The sequence below is a fragment of the Nestor notabilis genome, unplaced genomic scaffold, assembly GCF_000696875.1.
Source record: "Nestor notabilis isolate BGI_N333 unplaced genomic scaffold, ASM69687v1 scaffold4178, whole genome shotgun sequence".
Classification (NCBI taxonomy): Eukaryota; Metazoa; Chordata; class Aves; order Psittaciformes; family Psittacidae; genus Nestor; species Nestor notabilis.
The window spans coordinates 55,973-82,286 of NW_009938575.1; the positions used below are offsets into that span (position 1 = coordinate 55,973).

Genomic DNA, 26,314 nt, shown 5'->3' on the forward strand with positions numbered 1-26,314 from the left:
CCCCCAATTTAGATCACCTTTTTGAGTGAAACACATGCAAAGTTTAAACACCTGGACTTTCTGGCTAGGTAAAAGTGTTACAGTTAGGTTACTGTTATATTACAGATATGAAGGGAAAGGCTAAAGATTATGGCAGTCTGGAATACGAGTGCTTGGATAAGCAGGAGAGTAGTGAGTGAACATGATATAGCAGCAACAAAACAGTTTGAAAAGAAGGACATGGATTCAAACCCAGGAATTCAGCCTGCATACAAAAGCCTGTATACATGCAGTGAAGTATAATTTTTGACTCTTAGAAGCTATAATTTTAGCAGTATAGAGATGCTTTGAAATAGAGGAGTAATTTAGGAAGAAACAGGCTAAATGTAAAGAACTTTGATCTCTTACATCTTGTAGCACTGGAAATACTATGCAGCACTGCAGAGATACAACAGACTAACGGATTTATAAAATGAGTTTTGTCACACAGAGACCTGTTGGCTTTACGCAGACATAGCACAGAAGCACAACAGGAAGAAAACATGGCATACTGATAGTACTGAGACACTTGGGCAAAAGCAAAATACTTAAAGACTAGACACTGAGCTCCTTTTGTATGGTAATGCTGTTACTGCACACCAGGCATCCAGTACCATACCCTGTGTGAATAGCTGTGACCTCTGACAGGTTTGCTGTAGGATCTCCTAGTCATCTCTGGGCTACGAGGAGGTTTACCCAGAACAAATATCTCTCTCTTTAAATTAGCCTAGAGAAATCACAAAAACCGTGTCAAGTGAGAGTTTAAGAATGAAGCATCTTGGGATTTTTGTTGCTTCATTCACACATGCAAACTGGACATGCTTTTCTTGATAACAAAATGCAACTGTTGTAGGTGCAAACAATGGTACTGTAGACAGTATTTTCTTTGTTGACACTTTTTTTCCCAAGGGTTTGCTGCTCTGGCATATGCCCATACATATTACAGCCAAAAGATCAATCGCACACAGTGTATGCAGTTGGAACAGTTATTGCAAGTGTACCTGCTGAAGTAGCTCAGTTAATAATACAGAAAAGCTCAACAGCACCGAGCAGAAATACCAATGACAAATGTCGTAATTCCTTGCTGTTAAACAGACTACAGACCTTAAATCTGCATTTAGAAAGCAAGTAAATACTTGATGGAAAGTACTTCAAGGAAAACTTTGTTTTGTTATCACTTTAAATCAGCTAAATATTTGTTAGAATTCAGCTGGAGTATATGAGTGAACTCACAGCAAATGCGAGTTCTCAGGGGCAGGAGTGATTTGGGGGGAGTGCATAGTGCTGACACTGGAATTTGTGACTAGTTGCCAGTAGAATATGGCAAGACAGAAGAACAGCCCCCTCTTAGGAGCTGAGAGGGTGAGTAACAAACAAAAAAGGATACCAGGGAGGCTGAGGAGGCAGGAAAACATCAGCACTTCTCCTTGGGAAGTGTCTTCTTTTTTTCCCTTGGAGGACACATCCCTCTCACCAACCTGGAGCAAAGTGACACTTCCCACCCATAGGTCTTTGTATATTCTACTGCCCAAATCCCTGGTCATGCTTTAGAGTTGAGCCACATTCCAAATATATATACACACATGATGTATGTATTTTTACATTAACAAAAATTACCAAAATATCAGTATAAAGTTTCAAGAACTCTCTGAAGAATCTCCCTTCAGTTGTGATATTTGAGTCCTGGAAATGTCTCATGCCCTTTGTGCTGTAGGAGTTGAGAGCAGACTTTAATCACAGACAACATGCAGAAAGAGGATAGGAACTGTCCTTCCTTCTCAAGTCCACCTTGTAGACTGTATCACAACCAACTGTGACAGCCAAAACCTGGCTACACTTACTTTCATCCAACTCACTACTCTGACAATATTGTCGGTATCGACTGCTGAAAAAGGTTTGCTTACCCTTTATCTCATTTTAGAAATACTGTCCAAAGAAAAATATGTTGTTGCTAGGAGTGTATTCTAGTAATTTCAACAATTTTCAGACAGGTAACTCTATGTTGATTAAGTTTATGAAGGAATCTTATAAAGTTCCCTAGACTTAAAAAATAATCCAGATTTGAAATGGTTTGAAAACAATAATTAACAGCTAGAACTCTGTAACAGCCCTTGAGACCTCTAGTTCTTCTCAGTAGTCAGGCTTTCCTGTCTGCAAAATTGAGTCATCTCCCTTGGTTACTTTGTACCTTGCTTCCAGCCATGCCCAATGAAGAGCAATACATTGTTAGGAGATTCCCAGGAGCAGATCTTTTAATTCTCAAACCAGACATTCCTTCTGTTTATTTTCAGCTGGGATTAACATGCGTTGCTCAAGCAAGAGAAAGGAATATCAGGGTCACCTAAAAATAATTTCAATGTAGATGAGGAACTTCCTGAATTTTGTTAGTTAAGCATAAGCAAAAAGTACCCATCAAAAGCACCACTCAACTGATAAACTATTTGAAATTCCAGAAACAAATGCAGTACTGTGTTTTACCCCTTCTTTGAGGTGAAAGCCCTAGAAAGAATCCTTATGTGTCTTTCTCTCTTCCCTACTTCAGGAAAAAAAAAACCCATCAGATCTGGTGGACACATAAGACTTCTTTGAGTCCATTATGCCTGGGTTTGCCATGAACACACATTGAAAAATGTGGTAGGTTTTTTGAGAGACAGAAAAGAAAGGTGGTTTTATTTGCCACAGAATTAATGATCACTTTTCTTAGAATAGTTTCTCAAACTTTTTACATGACTTTTCCTCCTTTCCATGAACAGATGGACTCTGGATGTCAGCACTGGAAACTGACTTTGTCCACTTTCCAGATTTCATTTTTCTGCCACAGAGCTGCAGGGCTGACACAAAGTGTAGTCCTGAAGAGGGAATAATCTGTCCAGTTCCTGACTAATAGAATTGGTATTTAGAACATGACCCTCAGCAGTGGTTCTTCACTGTGAAATTTATGACTGTTCTCCCAGGCTTTGGATTGAAATTGAAAACACTTGTGAACTACAAATGTTACTTAGTTTCTGCGTCCTTGAATATGGTTCTGTTTCTTTCAACTAAATAAGAGCTACAGATGCTGTGGTATGCACTTTAAATTGAGTTCTGTTTTCCTGTCACTGGTATCTCCTTAAGGTATTTCATTGTATCATATTGATTATTGTTTTACCTTGTGTTTCATTTGAAAAAGGCCTACCATAGCACATGGAGATTATGTTATTTAATATTAGTAAAGGGAACAATACATTTGAAAACATCAAGCTCAGTGTTAGCCTTGCAGTTATTTAACATACATGAAGATTTGCAACAATCCATACTTCAGAGGTTCAGTTACCTTTAACTTTAGTGAGGCTTTCTCCTGCTGATGTAAGGGTTTAGAAAGGAGAGGAGGTGAGAGGGAAGCAGTAGACGGGGATGTTGTAGGAACAGAGTGAGAAGTTGGTGCCTTGGCAGAGTGAAATGGAAGATTAGAAGAAAGGTACAAAGGAGGATCACAGTGTCCCGATGTTCCCGCAGTAAGTAGAAATGGCTTGAAAGTTTGAGAAAAATGAGAATTGTGCTATAAAGTCAGCTGTGAAGAGTGTAAAATGCTCAATAACGGGTCATGTAACTAACCCGAACAGCCAGAAGTGTGATGCTAATTTTATTATTAGTGAGTCTACTTTTCTGGAAGAAAATTCCTTCACTCAAAATCAAAACAAGCTGCCATTTGTGGCTGTAGATTTCACCTCTACTCTTACAGTTTTCTCCTATGTTTTCCAGGTCAAGTAAGGGTAGAGGCAGCCTGCATTTGACCTAAAATGTATTGTCCTAAATATCTGATTTACATGTTTGCATGTGCCACCCAAAGCAACTGCCTGAACAGTCTGTTGAAGTAAGTGCTGGACAGAAAAAAATCTGTTCTAAAACTTTGCCCAGAAACCACACAAACTGTGCAGCAATATTGCGGCATTTAATGGCTAGCACACATTTGGGATAATTCAGTGTTGTACTGTCCCAGAGAGGAACTGGGGAGGGCTTTAGGGGGGAAGCATTTGTTTAACTGCCAAACATAATCTGATCTGTTATTATTAGTCACATTCTCAGAGTCTGCTATAAATATATCAGCTCGTGAAGTGACACGTGAAATACAAACTGCTGAGTCTATGCAGGCGGAATGTCCCTCTGAAGGCTGTTGAGAGCATTCGCTTGCTGGGGCCTCTGGCTCAAAAAGGGTGGCATGTAATGGGCCAGTGAGGAAAATGGTTCACTGGCTCATCTCAATGGCAGCTTAAAAGGGTGGAAGGGAAAGGACCAGCCGAACTGATACGCCCTATAATTTACAATGGTTTTATGCTGCTTCTGGGAAGGGGTTATACCCTAACACTAACAATTTTTATCAAATGCAGTAATATAAAACTGTGCATGATATGAACATGGAAATAGAATCATAGAATGTTTTGGGTTGGAAGGAACCTTAAAGATCATCTAGTTCCAACTCCCCTGCCACAGGCAGGGACACTTTCCACTAGACCAGGTTGCTAAAAGCCCCGTCCAACCTGGAGAAAAAGAACCCCAAACCAAACAAAACCAACCAAACAAACGAGGCAGGGAATAATTACACTAACTAACTGAACACAGAAGCCAGGTTTTTCAGAAATTAAAATACCTTATGGATATTCGGTGAAGTGTATCCTTCATGACATACCATGGAGTCTCCTCCACTTGCTATTGGGAATTCTAAATTATCATGTCCCAGATCCTCCTCCTCTATATAAAGTCTGGTCAGTTCTTCTGTTGTATCTTGTGCTCCTCTGTAGACATCTGATTCTTGAGGCTCTGACTGATCCCCTATATTAACTGAGAGATCTGCAGTGCAGATTTCCTCTTCGTTTTCAGGAATTGCAGCTAGCACTGTGGAGATGGAGCCACATTTTTGTGGTGGAGGGATGTTACAGATAGTGCCAACGTGTTCACCTTCTCTTGTAGTGTCTGGTAAGTCTCTAGGTACTTCAATTACTGAAGAAGAGTCAAGTATACCTCTCAATTCCTTATCTTTTCCTGGTTTGGTATTGTTGCTGGTATATTTATATGCTATGTCATGAGGTGAGCTGGCTGAAGATGAGACATAGGTAGATACAAGAAAGGATAGAGGAAGAGCTGTAGGAGAGCTGAGAGACACCTCTGTATTTGGAATAATGGGATCATCCTTAAAGTGGTGACTGCTATTACCTGGGGAGATCGCTACGGACTGGGAGGTTGTTAATGCCAAAGAATTGAGTTCTTCTAAGTCACAAAGAAAACTGTCTGGAAATGGTGAAGGTAAGATGTATACGCTTGAAGGTGAAAACTCAACAGTTCTTGGAAACCAGTCACTAGTGGCAGCTTGGAGAATCTTTTGATCGATGTGTGACCAAGAGGAGGAAAGGTGCCTGGGAAGTGGGGACAGTGCTTGGGAAGGCAACTTCAAAAATAAGAAAAACATGGGAACTTAAATAAATAAGCATGACAGTGAACTAGGATATGAGTAGACTGGAAAAGAAAAATATCTGTGCCATCATCTGGATTATAGGATATTATTTCAGTGAGCACGGCTGCCTGAAATCATTACTACATGAATCAGAACAGCAGGAAAGACATTTGAAAACTGAAACTGTATCAGGTTCTGGCTTGGGGCTTAAATGTCAGACATTAAGACACATCTGAATCATTACATTCATGAAGGCGACCTGCATTTGATCTGCTGAAGTTATGTTACTTATGGTGCTCTGTTAGGTGAGCCTGTCACAGGTTACTAAATCATACAATTAATATTAATGTAATTTTCTCCAAACCATTACTGTTATTTTGAGACTAGCATTTTCAGAAGTACACTTCAGGTATCATTAAATATTTCTTTTAAACCATAACAACTGAGGTGATTTCTAATTATCCTAATGTTTACACTTCTACTTTTTCTTAGTACTCTGAGCAAATGTTTAAGAAACATCTTGAATACATTGCATACTTTTATTAAGGCATGAGCGCTACAGAATGCATTTCTTTTTCTTTCTTTTTTTTTTTTTTCAGGAGTAATCCTATTATTTCAAAATGACATCAACATTTGAGAAAGGTACATTCAATTAGAATTGAATGTAGGCAGTCAACAATGCTTTTAAAATAGTGACAGCACAGTACACAGCAGTATATTTTGAGTACCGTTACATAATATTGATTGAAGTATCCTTCTGGTAAAAGAAACGTCCTTTGGTAAGAATGAGAGACTGGTGAGTCATACGTACACAGCATCAGAAGATATCCATTGCTTCAGTAAATACTGAAAATGCATTTTTGTTACTATCAATCCTCAAAATTAAAATTGAATGAAAAATATTCTGATCTCATTGTTAGAATTATACAGAATAATTAGATGCACATCTCGAAGTTATCCAGACTAATTTAGACTTTAAGTATTGCTCTAGAATAGGAAAATACTTTCAAAAGGACAAATTAATGTCACAGAATAGGAAGGTTAATTTACTTACCTTCTGCTTGAGTTTTCTTGAGGCAGATAGCTTTATTTATTTTATTTTGTTACAGAGTCTTCTGTACCAAAGTAAGCAGTATAGACTGATACAATGCAGTCTGCTAAACAGAGGTATGCTGTTAAAAGCAATGTTCAATCTTTTTCCCTCTTGAATGAGGGGCTCTAGCCTGTGGTTTTCAGGTCAATAATGCTGCTGAGGAGACATTGCCATTTTTAGTTTCCCATGGCTAAAGACTCTGCTAGAGCTAGAGACATAGATGGCCTTGCACAAGTTACAAAGTGTGCTCCTGGCTTGTATTGCTTACTTATTTCGATTGCTATTAGGCCAGAGAAGTTTAATGCAATGCTCTAGCAACAGGGAGTGATATGTGCTAAAAAACTACAAAGGAATAGGAAAAGTGGTATCAGTAATTGTGGAAAACTCCAGAACACCTTTGGGACTGCTAAAGTCCTTCTGGATAGTCAGGTGCAAGATGTCTTCTGAGATGGTATTGCCACTTCTGAATACAGTTGAATTCAGAAACAAGATCTCTTTTTAAGAGGTCAGTGCCTGGTTTTTTTTCCCTCCTTAGGCTAGAACCAGATGATTACAAGTTTCCCATGTAGGCTTCTTCCACTTTCCTCCCCTACAGAACTGATTTAGTAATAACTAACAATAATAGTGGCAGGCCAGTTTTGTAATCTGAATGTAAACGCTTTGAAACATCTCCTACACTGAGCACTGGTTATAGGGATTACACAAACACCAGCTGTAGCTGCAGAATGCCTTAGAGACAAGCCTGCTCCATAGAAAACTGGGTGAGAGGCATCTCCAAAAACCGAGGCAGCTCTGTAACATGGAGCACCTAAGCTGCCTCATACTCTTGACCTTCCTTCAGGAACCTCTGGATTCCTATAATCGTAAGGGGCCCTAGCTTATGAAATCTCAGCCTGCAGCTATAGAATTTGATGCTACTTCAGTTCTACAGTTTTGTCAGAATGGAACAGAGAGAAGCTAGCTCCCTGCTGTGACACATTCTGGAAAATCAGACAAGACCTGTTGTAGCAGCTATCTAAACCCAGCCAATACTGTTTAGTTGTAAGCAGTATTTTCAGAGGCCACTGTTGTCTATAAATGACATGTTTTGGTAGCTGTCCCCAAAGCTGCAAATAAACATGGAGCTTATCTCAAAGCTGAAGCATGTCCATGAGCACTAGTATGTCAGTATATGAAAGCAAAAAAGGGGACAAATCTAATGAAACTGAGATTAATAGCAGGATAAGAAGTTTACAATTAAACACAAAACCTACCACCCATGCTGAAGAGAGAAACAACAAAGGTAAAGAGGAAAATTTAGAAAAGTTTCTATCTCGAGCACACAAAATCATTGATAATACATTCATGCTGATCACAGTTTGTATTAAGAAACTCTCTTAGTTTCTGTTGCTACAAAAGAGCTTATGTCCCCCACAGAGATGACTGTGAAATCTCATGAATGAATGATAAATTGGAATACAGGAATCTTTTTGCAGCATCCTGTGGTGTGATTTGTGGTGGTTATACACTAGGAAGAAAAAGAATTCAGAACCTACAACAGACATTTGGTGTGAAAAATTAAAACTATAAAGGTCTGAAATTAAGTTCATTGACAATGTGATGACATTTGCCTCACTACTAAATGAAACAATTCTGTCACTGTTGTCGTACCACTCCAAAGAACCTCTGTTGTACCAACAGCCTCCTTCTTGGGTGTGAATGGCAAAACATTATAGTGCAGAATCGTTAGTAGTTCTCTTTTACTTTGAAAGGAACTGAACTGGCCTTGGCAATCTGAGTCTCCACACAAACTGCCCTCTCTTTCATGGGACTGCAGGCTTTTAGGACAGCTGTGTCATAGGAATGGCTTCACCCTGCGCTATGAAAGGTCTGCCAGACATATCCTTAATGCTCACATTCTGTCTAAGATTCCCAAAATAAGTTTTGTTCTGTTGGCTTGATTTTTTTTTTGCCCAAATTTTGCCTGACCCTACTCTCAATAATGTAATAGCTAATGAAGAAAAGAGCAAAAATCCTGGCAGAATGTCAGACACACACTTGACTATTAAAATATTTTAATAAGAAGTTAGTAACACAAGTCTATCTATGCAGGAAAGAAAATGTGGTGTACTCAATGAATAAACCATGCATTGTATTAAAAAAACCTTACAAATCCTTCTAAACCCACTGTAGGAGTGAGAGCAAATTAAAAAAAATGTCCTTACCTTAGTTGAACCTAAATGATGTATGCTGTCACTAGAATAGCTTTGGGGTATTGGAGGATCAGGGTAGTCATCAAGGCTTTTTGATGCATTCTTTTTCATGACTTCTACATAGGAAACAGGGAAGATGCCTTGTCTGTTGGTTCCTGGTACTTTACCTTCATACCAGTTTTGATCAACTCGCTTTAGAAGAATTACTCTGTCTCCCTGAAATGCATTATGAAAATGAGTTATCAGCAGATACATTAACTTAATTTTTTGAATAGCAGAAACTACTTTAACATATAGTATTATTTTCCCTGCAGTGCTGTGAAAGACTACAAGCCAATAAGCTATTATGTTAGTAGTTTTTCCTACCATTACGTTGCTTTGTGCATAGCAAATATTGAATGCAGAGTGCACCAAAGCACAGCATTTACCTATATATTAATTCTATGTAGCAGAAGACACTATAATGATATTGGTAAGTAGTTCTAAAATGTACCTTTCTAAGTGATAACTCCACATTTGTGTCTGCATTGAAATTGTATTTGGCAACAGCTTCTCCAATCTCTCCGATCTGTGCAGGGGGAGGTGGCCTGGCAGGCTGTGCTTTTTCTGGGGGAGAAAGTTTCTAACGAAAAAGGAAAACCACAGATTTTCATCACTCTCATGCAGTTTGTGGCCCTATTACCCAAACTAATTCAGTGAATTAAAACAAGGAACAAACCTCAACGTAAGAAATCGGGAATATTCCAACTCTTCCATGGTGCTCACCCTCATACCAGTTTTGATCAATTTTCCTGAGGATATAGACAGTATCTCCTTTCTTAAAAGACAGCTCTCTGTAACAAATTTATTTAGATCAGATGCTTACAGCTTTACATTTAACTCTTCTACCAGCATAGTTTCCGAGAACTTTACAGTTTGGAACTGAAATAGAATGTAACAACTATACATTTGAAGAAAAAGTGTCACAGCTGCGATGCACTTACCAGTTGATTATACCATATAAAATGAAACAATTCACATTTATGAATCCCAGGTACTATCAGTAAGTTATGTAGGCCTGTTTTACACTGTGATTCCAAGAAAGTATTGCCAGTTATTACTGGAGTACTTAGTATATATAGGGTCTGCATGCAAGTATGATGTGTTTTTGATCACCTGTTTAGATGCTGCTTTTATGACAGGCATCTGAGGGGTATCTCATGTTCTTTTTGAAATCAGTAGGGAAAACTATAGAATATATCCCATGTCTCTATGGCCTATTGCTACCTTTTTGCAGCAGGACAGCTTGGCATGCTTCTGCTCTAAGCATTTTTCTTCCAAGAGAGCTGTGTAGAAGCATGAAGAACACAGGATTATGTTCTCACCATTTCTAATACTCAGGGTCTGTGATAAGTTTGATGTTGGATACCAAAAAAGGGAATTATCCAATTAATTAAGAATATTTTCAGATCTTAGCCTGGGAGTTCTTCACTGTATCATTAATTTGTTTGGTGGTTTCTTTGTTGTTTTTTTTTTTTTTTCTTGAAGAACTCATCTGCTGGTTTGATAATTTAAGTTCTGAGTTTTCTACAGCCAATGTAATTCTAGTGTCAGTGAAGATTGTTCTGACGATCCAGGATATTTAAACAACAGCAGGCATGAAATACAGACACTCTACTTTGACTCTCTCATATCCTAAACTAGTTTTTCCCAATTTTGTTTTTCTTATGGACTGCTGTGATCTGTCTTGGTATTGGACATGTTACATCCTGAAGAGAGCCTGAGTATGTTAAGACAGACAGGAAGATGCTGAAGTATTACACAGAATTTTGATAAGCACATTATCTGTGACAATATTTTTAGCACTGTACCTTGTATATCCTAAGTACAATTCAAAACAAACAACGAGTCTTCAGTGGGTAACCCTCAGGACCCATGCTGAAGATGCACAGCCATTCATGCGTTCAAACAAAAACAGTGGAGAATATAATAATGTAAGACATTTTTATTACACAGTTTGCTAATGCACAGGCAACTGTGACAGCAAGCAGGGTCCTCTTCTTCCATGGCATTTGCTGCTGAAACTGGCTAGAACAGCAGTTAGCTGCCGTAAGTGCTAGAAAGATGTTTCTTGAATTAAGAATTCTTAAATGAACAGAAGTCTTGTACTTACTTAGAAGTCTGAGCTTTAAAGTCATATACAGCTCTAGCTGGCAGTTTCTGAAAAGTAGGCAAAGTGATTAATACATTCAGGTAGTATTACTGTATAATAAACATATTTCAGGTTTTAAAACCAAGACCCAAAAAGGAAAGAACATGTGCCTTACACTGGTTCTTACAGTAATAGGCAATAAAACATACAGCTTCCTTCTTTAAGGCAGTTACATGTTTGGGACTTAGCTGCTATTTTAATTTTTAAAATATTAGATTTGAACTTAAGACAACTAAAAAAGTAAAGAATAAAGTTAACTAAATACAGATGTGACATAGGAAACTAGATCTTTACGTACAATGGAAATTCACATCCTTAATATTCTCTAATACTTTAGATGCCTCTTCTGTTAAATTTATTATCTTTAGGCTAATTTCAACTGTAAATACTGGGTTTTTTTAATATGTATATATAAAAGAAAAAATATTCTGACAGCTGGAAAGAGTTGGGAATATTTTAAAATTCTACAATCACATTCATAGTTTTAAGAAAGTCTGAGAAACACAGGACTGGAGGTCTTCTCAAGATATCCGTGCAGATCACTTGCTATCACAGGCAATCACATCATATAATTCCTTTCATATGTTTATCAAGTTCTATCACCAAGTATCTGTAAGCTCAATATTGTTTCAAAAATAAGACTGTAAAAGAAGCCTACGTGTCCTCACCTGTGTGGTTGACACACTTTACTGTTTTCAAAGCTGTGCTGAAAACATGAACTGTGATATGACTCAAGAGCCTCACTCACCTAGTGTCTGCCTCTGATGGGTAACCAGCACTAGATACTTCAGAGGAAGGTGCAAGAAGTGATGACCACTATTATGTGAAGATATCTGACAAAGTGATTTAGTCTTTCTTTGCAAGTACTTGCACAGATAAGTTTGTTGTATTTTTAAACTCTCACATGCTAGTGGCTAGAATGAGCTGATCATGCTACTCCTGAGAAATACTATTTGTAATGATGTAAGGGTTCACATCTTTTCTATAAGAGGAAGAAAACCAGACAGTTTTGCATAATAGAAGACACAGTTTATCTTACAAAGCTTTGTACTTCAAGAAATTTTAAAGTATCAATCCCCTTAATGAAAAAGAAGGATGCTGTCCCATCTAATGATAAGTAATTGCTCCTTTTGTCTGTATCATTACACTGTCTTAAAACCACCACATGTCTTGTCTAAGATATGTTACCCATTTATATATCCATGGGTGGATATTACTGTATTATTTATTGTTGGTTTACTACCTCTTTGTCTGTATTTCCTCTTCTCTCCCTTGGAGTATATCGTCCCACATCAGTGAAAGCAGAAGAATAGCTTCCAGGAGACTCCTGGTCTACTGAAAACAGAAATTATGTGAAACATAGTAAATTAAACAAAACATTCAAATCTGTGATGCTGATTGGTTTCATTTAGGGGGTGAAGAGATTGAAATGTATTATTTTACATTTAATAGAAAGAAAAGCACGTGATGTGATGGTTGAAGTGCATCCTTAAAGAAAATAAAGATACTGTCAAGCAAAGGCTATCCTCTGATCCACAGCAGAAGAATATGACAGAGGATTGAAAGTGCAAAATAATGTCTCACTGTAGGAAGGGATGCCCCCCACTGGCCCAAATGGAAGACATGACAGCAGCACTGGGACTCCATCAGTCTGCATGAAACTCTTTTGGAATGCCAACACTATAAACACATAATCACATGCACAAAACAGGATTAAAACATGCTTCAATGGGAAAAATAATATTTCCTCCTAAGTGATCTAAGATGTATTTCTACTTTACCAGGCACATGTGTTAAGCAGCGCAAGGGAATTTAAAAGGATGTTATTTCATAAAAACAACTCTGTTGTAAGAGATGGAGCACAAATCATTAGTCACCAATCTATGTGGCAGATTTTCTCTAAAGCAATTTACCAATGTTTATTACATGATGGTGAATGCACCTTTTCATGTTTCGATAAAACCAAAATCATACGCTCTATAGCTCTGCAAGTTGCTAGTGTGAAATGAAAATATGGTGGAATTATTTCAGACCAGAGGAAGAAATGAACTGCCTCCTGACTTCTGAGTTTTACTATTTCAGCCTCCTACTGCCCCAGTGTTACCTGCTAGTGGAGACCTACGCCTGATGTTTGTCCTTGACTTCATTCACATAATCTGTTCTTACCAAGCTCATACATTTCTAAAGAGGTATAAGTGGAACAAAAAAAAGAAAAAAGAGGATTGAGAGCATCTCATCCGTTATATTGGGTTATTACAGAAGAAAGATGTAAATGGTCTCCACTGGTGAAGCCACAAAAACTTGAGGAGGCAAAAAATGAGGTAATTGTAGTATTTATGTCAATCGTTGCAAGCATGTCATCACCAAGCACATCACAGTCCCAGCTCTGGCCAGCTTTCTTGAGTCCCAGCTCTGGCCAGCTTTCTTGATATGGCATGTGTCTGAGAATAAGGATCTATACTCACTGCATAAAGCTAAAGATATAATGCCTCCAAACACATCTGTTTGTTTCTTTTGTTTTGCTGTGTTTTTTTTTCTTCGAACTCTAGCAGAAAGAGAAGGACATGGGAGGGAAGGAATGAAAATGCTTTAGGAAGAGCAGTTTCCTTTACTTTTATACAGCTCCTTACACAGTCAACATGGGTAGCTTTCAGTGGGTTTTGCTATGACCTGGGAGTCTCTAGGTGGATGGTGGGTGTAAGAGACACACACAGATTCAACAAAAATGAAACTTCAGCAGCAGTAGAACTCAGCCATGACTAGTGCTGATGGAAGTCAGTGGAATATTCATTCTGCTGTACTCATTCTCCATGCTACTTAAGAATGTTAATGCTGGCAGTGTACCACTTCCCTTATGTCAGGCTCCTTCATAGCTGCAGAAGCTATTAGGGATCCACATTTACTCTGCACTGTGGATTTCCTTATTTTCAAGGACTAGAAAATTCTCACTTAGCAACTGTGACATTAGACTAGCTCAATCTCTAAACAACTTCAGTACTGCCTGCCAGGGCTAATCATGGTCAGGCCTCAAGTATGACTAATTCTATTCTGAACTGCGTTTTATAGCTTTTTTAAAAAATCAAATTAACTGTTCTCAATATGTCTGCTTTACCTAGTTAAGAAGAGACGGTAACAGCTTCAATCTGATTTCTCTTGAAATGCATACTTACTAGTGTGGTGCTTGCAAAAGTTACAGAAAAAGATGTGAGATTAAAAGGAATAAGATGGGTCTTATCAAATATTTCATAATTGATATAGTAAAGACATTCTCTTACATCCATTTGTGATTTCAAGCATAGCTTTGTAATGTCATTAAATTCTCAAAGCTGTTCAGTCACAGAGGACTGTATCTCGAGAGGCAAAATACTTTAACAGAAATGTTAGCATTTAAAATGAGAAAGACTTGCCAAAGACAGTCTAAATCATCTGGGATACATCTTTGTGCACTCCTGCTGTGAATCTAGTTTGCTTCTTTTAATATTGCAAACTTCATGAAGATTTTAAGCTCAAGCAATTTGAGAAAAAGAGAAGCAGAGCCACAAACAACTCAAAGTGGTAACTTGCAAACTAGATCATGGTCAACACAGACCTTTTTAGAAGTTAGTCTCACACTGGTAATTTCAGTCAAATTTTGATTACTGAGAGTTTCCCTTCTAAGAGGATAGGAAATTTCTCAAAACTTCATAGATACATAAAAATTCTATGAGAAGAACTGATTTTGCTGCCACAGAAATTGGAAATTGTATTGTTTGAACAGTGGAAATGGAAACTTCCTAAAATGACCTTAAGGTCTATTCACAAAAAGTAATATGAAGCAATGGATTTAGTGTATTTTCATAAGAAAAGAGAATTAACTTTCTATGATACTGGCAGAATTAACAGCATTTTTATCACCCACATGTAACAAAACTATACAGTACAACATGTTTTAGATACAGGTTTGGGTTTTGTTTTTTGTTTTATATAATAAAGGAAGGGCTATCTGCATATTTGTTTCCTGTTTGAGCAGCATCTTATGATGCATGCACTCACTTTCTGTAAGGTCTTTTTCTTGGGAGAAAAGCCCCCACATTGCTTAATTTGTAACATATAGCACTAATAGTGATAATAATATTAGTTGAAATCCATCTTTACTCCAAATGTCCAAATTACTGTATTTTGTGAATAGACAGCAAATTTATCTATGCTCATCACCTATGTAAAAATGACTTAATGAAGAATTTTATGGGATGAAAGCTTCTTACAGATGACACAAATAAAAATGTAATGAGAAAGGGTAGGAAATACAGGGAGTAAGCTTGAACACATAAATCACAAGGATAGAGGAAGAAAGTTAATCCACCTTGGAAACACAGTGCACTATCATTGTTGTTAGTTGCGTCCATGTCTGGAAAAGAGGCACTAAGAGGTAATCTTCCACAATCATTCTGGTACAGTGGGCAATGGATAGCACCATCTTGAGGCAGTGGATGAAAAGGCTGGTGCATGGGGCTCTTTTTCAGAGCTTTAAGAGATGAATTCCGTTCTGGAATGTCTGGAAGCAGCTCAGTAATAAGTCTGTGTAATATGCTGTTGTCAGGCAAGCTTCCCCTTCTTTTTTCAGCCTTAATTTGGTCACAGATGTCTTTAAGTGCAGAATCTAGTGCTTCAAATACAGATGACTTAGATTTTTTCTTTTCAGTGTGTTTTTTAGGAGCTGCACTTTTTTTCCTCCGGAAAGGCACTGGACTGACTAGGAATGCTATCTTAGAGAGGCCAGATTCTGTTTCCTGTCTCCTTGGATCTTCAGTGGTTTCTTGTTTAGCCCTTTCATGTTTTAGCATGGTGGTGAAGCGGGTATAGGACGCTGGACATCGCCCTTTGCAGGAGCTGATGAGGTGCCTGTGGTGGTGGTGGTGATGGTGGTGATGGCCTGACCCATAAAAGCTTTCAGATGATGTGAAGGAAAAGTGGTCAAAATCACTTTCACTACAAAAGGATGAACCCTCTATCTGGATAAAGTCACTGAGGTCAGAAACCACTCCATCTTGATCACTGTCTGAAAAATCCATATGTGATCGTTGTGGCTCATCACTGGTCACTTCAATATGAATTGGCACCAGGGTCTTAGACTTGTAGCTCCGTTGTACCTGAGAGGGATGTCTGCCTTGATTTTCTTCTTCCAGCAAGGATTCAATAGAAAACCGCCTCTTTGGACATAAGCCATTTTTAGGAGGCTCTAGTGTAACAGTTGACAACATTTCATCACCTAGGTTTGGCATTGATTTTGACTTCTGAATTAATTTTTCAAATTCAGATATTCTGGTTGGCACCATGTCTCTGGGCACCTCTTCAGTAGAAGACTCCCTCCAGCCTTGAAGGATACCTTTGTGCTGTTCTTTTTCATACTGCAGTACTCTGGACTTCACAGAACAAATCACCTCAGAATTCATCAAGTCCTTGCGATTGATGCGGTGCATCTTTTTGTACATTTTTAGGAAGCCTGGGGCATCGTGTGCGGATCTGTGGCGAACCCTTGACCTACTACCACCGCGGCCCTCACCATATGGGGAGGCCCAGTTCATTGAGCAAACTTCTTTGGAGGAGTCCTCACATAACAGGGAGCCCATGCTTTCAGACTTGGCCTGCGCATCGGGAAAACTATCGTGATCATCTGTTAACAGATCATCATAGCTACGAGATTTTCTCTTTGGAGAAGTAGTTTCTTCTGTGCTGCTCCAGACTTCTGCATTTTGACGAGTCATTTGCCAGCCATTCTTGTAGCTGACTGCCCTTCTTGAATCATTTGGAACAGCTAAATGTTGTCTGTAAGTGCTACAGTAATCTAATTCATTTGAGGTGTTGTGGTTGTGCACTGAGTAACTTGAAAGGGATGGATACACTTTGCTAATATCCCCACCTTTATAATCCATAGAGCAGCATGGTAAAAAAGAGACATTGCCAGAAATTAAAAGATTCAGAAAGTTGGAATCAACATCAGTAAGTATTAGAAAGATTAGAGAAGAGACAGCAATTAATGCATCTATCAACTTAGGTCAGTACACAGGTTGCTACATCCTGGGGCAGCAGAGCTAATAATTAATTTTCCACCTGTAGAAATGTACTTGTGCTAATTTGAACATCTACCCCAGCTCAAACCACCACAATTATGGAGGTGTTACGCTCTCAGCAACCCCCCTGCCAAAGCAACTTAAGAAAACAAGCATCAATACTGATTTTGAAGCAGGTCAACAGACAATAAAAGCTGCAAAGGATTTAAAGATGAAGCCAAACAACAAATCTAGACCTCAAGTCAAATACTGACTTTTCTATCTGTGCATTCTGAAAGAAATTGCTCTGAAATTTTGAGCTGAAAAATGCTCAGAGAGTTCACAGCACCTGTGTATTCTAAGATAATTCAGATAAATCTTTATACACTATCAAATGGGAAAGTTCTCCCAGTTGTTCACAGGTAGCATAGGCAGCCCCCTCTTTCCATGAAGGGAGTGGTATTTTCTACAGCTTATGGACAGCAGAACAAAGTGGCTGAGGAACTGCTATATAGGTATAAAGGAAGATGTATCAGTTTACTGAGCCTAACCAACATGTAGAAGAAACAATAACCCTTAGACTGACTTCCAAAACAAAGCCTGAACTTTCCAGCAAGTTTTAAGGCATTTGTATGTGCATGCTAGATCTAGAAGCCACTGTGACACAAATTTAGAACTGTGATCTCTCCTACTTGCACTGAACTTTCAAAAATGGTCTCAAGTGGCAACATTCAGTTCAGCGCACATGCTTCAAAACAGCTCAATCTGCTGTCTAGAACAACCTGAATCTGGATCAGAAACTGAAATGGAGTTCAAAATCCATGCTGATCAAGCACCTTATAATTCACTGCTGCTTTAACAAATAAGAAATAATTAAAATTAGTATTCTAACAGGTTCATAATGCTGGGGGAGAATAGAGGGACACAGGTGAGGTCACCTTCTGAAAGTTAATTAGCTGTGGTAGATGTTCTCAAGGGAAGGGTTTTCAAACACAGGGAGGGCTTAAGGCACGGCAAGCGCTCATTACTGGTGATGTAGTCAAAGATAAATGCAGGTAAATGGAGTTCACCAACTTTTCACTGCTTGGCCTAGTACATCAAATGGATGAGTTTTTAAAGTACTGCTACACCACTGGGTTTAAAATACATTTGCTTTTCCATCACTTCCTTTTTAATGTTCCTCATTGTTTTTCTTTGATGCATTCTGTTGCAGCCTGGATATTATGTTTTTTTCAGTGGGAATCTACTTTTACGGAAGTCTAAACAGTCCCTAATACAGCTATAGGCTGAATAATAACTTTAACAGAAGGAGACTTATTGTATAGAATATTACTCTGTATATATATATTTTATTGTATATGTCACTGGAAACCTATGCCTTGCTAAAAAAAACCACACTCCAAACCCCAAACCCAAACTAACAACTGATTCAACTGTCTTTTCTGGAGAGACATGCAATAGAGTGAGAGCACTGGAGAAAAGTAATAGAGGGGTGAGTTACTTGGAAAAGAAGCTAAATAGGTTGTATTTGCTGTACCAAATACTTCAAGGATTTACAAAATCAAAAATGGATGTTTGCTTGATTAATTTAGATCCTGATAACTGACAGTGTCTATAACATCAGCTACAGATGTTGTAAAGGTCTACTATCCTGGAAGCACATCCTAGATCTTATATGCTATTTGTCTTGATTTACTTTCTGTATATAGTGAAAACAGTTTTAAAATCACATCAGTCTAATAAGAAAGTAGTGGAGTCAATAAAACTTTATGGGTTTATAGATTGTGGTATAAATATTAGTCTTCATTTAGTCAATTTTCTTTTGTTAGAATAAGCAGTTGAAACTGGAATATCCTCGCTACAAATCCAGCTTTTCAGCTTAAAATTACACATGTAAGACTAAACAAGTTAGCCTTTCCTGAAAGGTCCAAAGCTGTTGCTTCATCTAGTAAATCTCCCAGTGAAGTGCACTGAGCAACAGCAGACAGTTGCATTTATTACCAATGTATTGTACAACACATCATTGGTAGCTTTCCGCTAACAAATATGATTCTCTTACCTTTTGCTCGTGATGGAGAAGAAGGAGACGAGCTAGTTAAAGGCTTTCGAAGGGTGGTATATGGGCCTTGCATATCTGTACGGCCTGGGCTAGGCCTGTTTGCATTCTGATCGCTGTGCACCCTCTGATGGCTTACAGCAGGTTCTGACTTCCTTCGTTTTCTATAGTCACTTGCAGTACTTGCAGAACTACAGAAATAAGCAGTATTAGCAGCAGTCTAATTCTGAGGTCAGAATTCAGGGATTTAAAAAGTAAACTTATATTATTGGTTTATAGATTAAACAATACCAGGATAAATACATCAAAAACATGTAAAGGGGAGAAGCACTGGTCTTGGGCCTCTTACAGTGTATTTCGCAGAGAAAAGCTTCTTCATCTAATAGTTTTACAGTTTTACACAAAATTGCTGTTCTTTTTTAATAGTGAAAACTTTGAAATAAATGCATCAAGGTTTTTTTCACTTTTGATACTATAAATTCAGTGCAAAGATAAGAAAAAGACAGAGAATGAGAACAGATGAGGTAGCACGCTTAGGGAAACAGCACTGAAAGTGCTGCAGGCAGCAAGGTTAAATGACAGATCACTGTGGCTGAGACAGAATCTCAGGGTTGTTTGTGGAAAGACCCAGAATATGCATAGCGTATTTTGAATAAAAAGAGTAAGTCCTTGTAAAACGAAAGTAAAATTTACACTTCAGTATCAAAATACTAACACGCTCCCCATGCATCTCATTTTGTCAGCTCACAAGATGAATGTTAAAATGTGGTTTTCTGGAACATCTGATGATTTCAGGTCACAGAAGAAACCCTCAGGCTGTATAATCTGTATCTACTGAAATCATATATTGTATTTCTCACCTAGAGGGCCTGTCCATGCCTCTGTCTGTTGAATAGTGATGATATAAGGAAGTCTGTGAAAACAAATACATAAATCTGTTATATATCTGTATTTGAAAAAAGGGTGATGATTTCTGCTTATCATGTTTGATTATACTTTGTTAATCTGTGACAAATCCTATAAAAATAGGCTATGGGTTACATCCCGGGCACTCCAGCATAGCTACTGCAATGTTTCATGAGAATAGTTATGCAGTTTTTAAAAAGCATCATTATATTTAATTTCCTATTCTACTTCAGTAATGTTTTTTCCTTTAAAGCATTGCTGAGTAACGAACCAAAGTCATACTTCTCTATAACCTTTTCAAAATAGATACAGAGCAGCCAAAATGAACTTTTACTTTAAAACCACAAAAATCTGAAAATAATTCCCTCATGCAGAAGTGAGGTCTGCAGAGCTTCTCCTCCCTTGCAGTTACTCACCAAAATTCCACAATCATATATAAATTATAGCCAGACATGTTTACAAGTCCCACGATGTTTGTGGCCAGTTGCTGAGCACCTTATATTTTCTAGTAAGAACAGGGGGTTTTTACCATGGTATTTGTTTTTAAAATATATTCTGAAGAAGGTATTTATTCCTGAGTCTTTCCTGGTTGTACAGTTTGTATTTTCAAGCTTTTCTTTACATCCTCTGAAAGCTGAAAATGACTTTATGACAATTCTTCCACCACTATCCAACTTTGATGATTTTAAAATAAATACCTAGTATTACGAGGTCTGCCTGCAATAAAACCATAGAAGCCAGCAGCAGGGTTGCTTACACCAACAGCTAGTGTAACCAGTTTTCACATTTCTACACACCAGAGTGAAGCAAAGGCCTCAGGTCTGTGTGCTTCACTGCACTACCCACAAAACACACATTGAGCCTGTTCTGGAAAGCCCCAGAGTCTTACTTCAAATCTGACCACAGCTATCAATCAGCCTCATCTTTGTTGACCAGTCACTGCCACAGTGCAGTACCAGCAGAGGAAGGAAACTTGGGCTCACAGGTGATCTCTGTTAAAACCGTTGCACGAGGCAACACGAGCAGTTTGTAGATTAATTGTCATTGTGGGGTTTCCTGTGCAGGTGCCAACCCCCTCCATTAGAGACTGGACCAAGACCATCTGTCACATGATGCTGGCCAAAGAGCCATGAGACACTGATTACTTTCCACCATGTGTAATGGCTCCAGGACCGTACAGACCATGATGTAAATCCCAAGGGTGGTGATAGATCCCTATTGCCTCCTATGGAAGGCAATGGCTAAGTCACACAACTGAAACCAAACCAGAGAGGACTTCTTTATCCACAGCATTCCCCAGGTCATAAAGAGTGTGTCAGTGATCAGCCTAAGACAGCAAAAAGTGTGTGTCATGCAAAAATTGACGTCTGGGTTACTATATGGCTTTTGCTTTCTGTCCTTTATCACTTTGCATGTCCTTTTGTCCTTTCTTTGATACCTTCTTTGAAGGTTTTTCTATATGAAAGATACTGCAGGTTGCACATTCTACAATACTAACTTTTATGACAAGCATATGATAATATATATAAGCTGTGTGGAGTTTATACCTTCTAAGAGCTGCAGAGCTGTACTGATAGGGCATGTAGGGGAAAAGTGAAAGCAAACAGTGGATACGGTTGCTTTTTACTGCCAAGAGTGGGTACCACTGCTTGTAGCCATCCTAACAGCTCTGGGGCATTTACTGACCCATGATCCCTCCAAGCCACATCCAGGTGGCCCAGTAGAACACATCTCCCCCTCCCCCACCTCCAAAGCCAATTAGGCATCTTCCAGAATGTTCAACAGTGCCCTTTTATGGATAAAGGCTGCCTGACAAAAAAAATTAAATATTGAAGACAACCACTCCAAACTACCCAATACAGCCAAATACTTTGATGCAGTTTTACTCAAAACCCAGATAGATGTTTACAATTAAACCAGTATTTTAGCTGTTTTCATGCATCAAGCTTCCATGGTGATGGAAAATTAAGTTAGGAAAAGTAGGCAAGAGTTGTAAACAGGCTTGTTTGCATGATGGTTCTAATACTTCACAAGTTTGTGAACACAATTTATAAAATTCAAAGATAAAAAAAGTTTCAAAATAAAATACAAACCTCTCTGTAAAAAGATAAAACCAGTATTACATAATAGTAGTTTTACTCAGACCTACTGAACATGATACTATTTCAAATAATCATGCTAGCTTTAAACCAAACTGGAGTGGATAATTTGCAAACAATTAATAATTTAAGGCCAGAATTTGCATTTAATTTTTGGAGAGACTACCAAAGATGAGAGTGAATCACAAATATGAACGAAGTAAAGCCGCTATATGAAGTAAAGCTGTCATTACTGGATTCACTGACTTTTGCCCTAACACTCTAAAAATGGGGATGGAGGGGAGAAGGAATGAAAGCCTGAACCTCTCCCACTCAGAGTAGGGCAATGACAGCCCTCTACCTCATCTTGATGTATTTTCTTTGGAGTAATGACAGTGACTGTCAATCCTACAGTTATAAATTTACAATCAGCAACCTTAGTCATAAATACTGAATTGGAGAAATGACAGTTTAGCCACAAATGCTTTCACTTGATATACAGAATTTGTAGTCAAATATTTCAGTTAAAGAAATACTACTGTGCTGATGAATTAACTGTGGAATGCACTTGCCCAACTCTGAAGAAGTGGGAAATTTGTCAAAGAGTTAGAGATGTATGGGCTGTTGTGTAATTCTGAGTGTTAATCTCTGAGATGTTTTGGGATAAGGACTCACAGTTCCTAGGATAATAAGATCAACATCCAAATGCACTAGTGATCTGGAAAGATACGAAGACAAAGATACAATGATTGTGAATTAGAAACATCCCACAGCTATCAGAAGGAAACCACTAAACTTTAACACACTTAAGCCATAAACGGTGAGCATTCCAACCCTTCTTCCCAAGAGAATCATCTGAACAAGAATCATTCATTTACCTCATTGGAAACACCAGAAGAACTGTCTTGAACATAGTCCAAAAGCTTTTTAGGTGGCTGCATCATAAAAGCAGAAGTGTAGAGATGAAATGGAGTAGAACCAATGGCAGCAAGGAATGAAACATGTGGAGAAGGTGACACAGTTAGAAACTAAGTGTTGACAGCGTCAGATACAAAGAGTGACACGGGTAGAATGGAAGGAAGAATGTGTTACAATATTTTTTAAATTATAAGCATCTTAATAAAATGTTAGTAACTTTAGGTAGTAAAATTTACAACTGGAATGGCTGAATCAATACTGGCAGTTTTTAATACTGATGAGACAGAAGAGTGTAAAGCATAGTTACATTCTGCTGGGGAAATCTCACTATATTTTATCTTACAGGAGAAACTATTCTCAGGTTATGATAATCAGTAAAATGTTGTTGACATATTGTTCATCAGAAGGATATCTGGACTTTTTCTGCCCACCTAGAGGGAGGAATGACAAAACAGCTTGAAAGGCTAGATAGGAGATAAAAGGTCATCAGTGAAAATGTGATACGTTATAGACTATTGGACAACAGATTAAACCCAGATATATTTTTTTCCTGTTATTTGCAGGTGGTATTTAAAAGATAATTTTTCTAAATGTTACGATTAAAAAATTAAAGTTTTTAAAGAATGTATGTGATTTGCTTTCTCTTCTGCTCTCACTGAAGTAGCTGGGAGTTCTGACTTTGGTTATGGCTAGCTAAAAAAGGGAACTAAAGTACCTGGTTCCCAGAGTGACCTCCAGGGCCCTGCATCACGTGCTTAGGCTCCTCCTGTGGCCTGGCATGTCAGTGATTGGCATGCTGAGGTGGGCTCCAAAGAATTGCTAGCTAACAGATGAGAATGGGAATGCTTAAATCCTGATAGTCTCAAGCTCAAATGGCATGTCTATTTGGGATTTCCTGCCTGTGTGCAGCTGCTTTTGTTTGTTTTGTCAAGCTCCCCAGAATCCTGGGGAGCTATGAAAATACTTAACCAGACTGAAGGGATGCTTGGGTTTACTTACATCTTTTTGAGGGGATTTGAACTCCTGTCTTCTCCCTGTCTGGAAAGTACTCTAGCCGTTCTGTTAGACATTCTTCTGGGATGAAGACATTTGCTACCCCTTTTCCTAAAGATGTTAGAGTGTACAGGAAGGAATTTGAGCTCAAGGAGCCAGAGAGGGTGTGTGCAAAAGCAGAGCAGGTGCATCTCCAACCTAGTTGTTAAGGCACTGTGCAGGGGGGAAGTGAAACCTAGTTCTCAGCTTGCTTCAAGGACAATGTTACTGTTTTATCCCTGTGTAAAACACACAAAGAACTTACGTCCACTTAAGCCTGTGGTATTTGCAGAAGAACTGCGAGTGCCTAGACAACTAAAGGTGAAAACCTGAGGTATCTCTGATGATTCAACCAAATGGAGCTTTTCAGCTTTGTAACTTCAAACATTAAATGCTTGCACTAGGAATAAGCTAGCATCTGTTTGCCCGAGTCCTTTTTTTGGACCTGGCCATTTGTGAAAATTGAAACAGAACTGAAGTCTGTTCAAGCAGGTGTTCAGCTTGAAAACAGCAAACCTGTATCTCTGTGTTCATGTACAAAATAAGTTTTCTGCATGTGTGCACATAGGAGAGGATAAAAAGGGAAAAACCACTTGTATCAGTATTTACTGCCATAAGCAATCTGTATATGGCTGTGTGCATTTAAATTTAGACATATTCCTTCAAGTAAAATACACGATTTGTAACTTAGCATACCTAATGCAAACTGACATGTTTTTCTGTTTTGAAAGAGTTCAAAATTAATCCAGCCAAATGCAACAGATTTAGGGAGACTAGTAAAGATCCCTGTTCAACACGCTATTTGTCTTGTTCTTTAATATTACACACTACTATTTGTCTAATATGTAGCCTGTAGTAAAGCTATTAAAGCTACTACTCTGGCAAGTTAAGGTTCCTCACTTACCGGACGTCCAAACTCCAGTTCTGAAAAGAATTTATACCAGGGTTCGTTTTCTAAATCTATGTCATCTGGGTTTATGCGATCAGGCTGGAGCAGTTGTGAAGGAAAAGGGAAGGAAAAGGCACACACTGAGCAAGGTGCTAGAAATGCCATGTCACTTTAACAACACACACAAACACAAAACAAATATGGGGAAAGGAAAGGAGTAAAATCAAAGAATGAAGATGGTATTTAAGACAGAGTATTCTTGTTCAAGAGCTGTCACTGACTGGTAGCTTTAATACTTTTTGTTGCTGTTCTTCCAATACTGGAAGATATTAAACATTTTAAAATTACTCTTTCAAAGTTAATAAGGCTCTGACCACTTCCGTAAACATCACTGTATTACTTAACTACATTTAACGCTGCTAAAGATTCCTTGTTAAGAAGATGGTTTAAATGATTGTCATCTTCAGCACAGGCAAGAAATTGCCCATCTGATCAGCAAGAACATAACTTTATTGTTATTGTATTTGGTCATCACTTGTCTTCTCACAAAGCATGTTAATTCTGGATCTTGCCGTCTTGAAGCAAGTGCTGAGCAGAGATAAGGAATATGCAGGCATGACTGTATTAAAAAGACACTTCAGCACATGAAATGGAACTGGTATATTTTAAATCCTATGGACAAAAAGTTGGGGAAAGAATATGCATTCCATAATATTAATTTTAGCAGTGTTTTGTAATGCTTTATCTCCCATGGCCTTATTGGAATAATGAAGCTTTTTTTTCCCCCACAATGAAATACATTGTTTTAATCTGAATATTCTCACAGCAAAGGGATAAAGTAACAACTGAAGATAGCATTAAGAAAATTCTTCAATGAACAGAAGAATAATTGTCAGATTTATTCAAGGAGCATGAAAATATGACGGTGCAAAACAGTAGAGCTCCCAATGGGATATCTAATCAACTGCAAACTTGGCTGCATTAATTATTTTCTAAAGAGCTCCAGTTCCTTTGTAGGATCTGATGTAAGCTGTCATTCAGCACAGAATTACAGTGAGCTGTTGGCTTAAAGAACTCTGAAACAGAGAATTCCTCTTGTTAAAGATATTTCTGAATTTTAAACTTGGTCCTTCGCTATTGTAATTACCAGATCTCAGACACTAATTATGGTGTGACCTAGAAAGCAATCCTCAAAGAAAATGACAGGGTCCTGCATAAAGAATGATACTTGTGATTAAGTATGTAACAGTTTTGCCTCCTGTGTCAAGCTGTCACCAATACACCAGAGCAATCACATACAGCTATTTCTGTAAGAGATAACACTGTGCTTTCGACCATTTCAGGCAATTAAACATCTTACAGCACTTTTCTTGCTGCCTTTGATGTTACTGGAACAGACTGCCAACTTTACTCTGCTGAAAGGTCCTTTTGAACTACCTTGGTGCTCACGTCTGTGCACTGTTCGTTCAATATCTGGACACCAG

The 26,314-nt window shown here is 38.2% G+C and overlaps 1 protein-coding gene across 4 annotated transcripts in view; it reads right to left on the reverse strand.

The window, feature by feature from the left end:
• The window catches only part of SORBS2 (sorbin and SH3 domain containing 2), a 74,656-nt gene that overhangs the window by 7,045 nt on the left and 41,297 nt on the right, over positions 1-26,314 (reverse strand). For 2 of the 4 annotated variants that reach the window (XM_010019393.1, XM_010019394.1), the window contains 8 exons: positions 19,868-19,920; positions 19,011-19,198; positions 15,265-16,821; positions 12,166-12,254; positions 10,884-10,930; positions 9,450-9,564; positions 9,225-9,353; positions 8,744-8,947 (listed from right to left, as the gene is read on the reverse strand). In XM_010019393.1, coding sequence (XP_010017695.1) covers positions 8,744-8,947; positions 9,225-9,353; positions 9,450-9,564; positions 10,884-10,930; positions 12,166-12,254; positions 15,265-16,821; positions 19,011-19,198; positions 19,868-19,920 — 2,382 coding nt within the window. The remainder of the gene's footprint in view (positions 1-8,743; positions 8,948-9,224; positions 9,354-9,449; positions 9,565-10,883; positions 10,931-12,165; positions 12,255-15,264; positions 16,822-19,010; positions 19,199-19,867; positions 19,921-26,314) is intronic. The other 2 variants (XM_010019395.1, XM_010019396.1) reach the window with 1 other exon arrangement.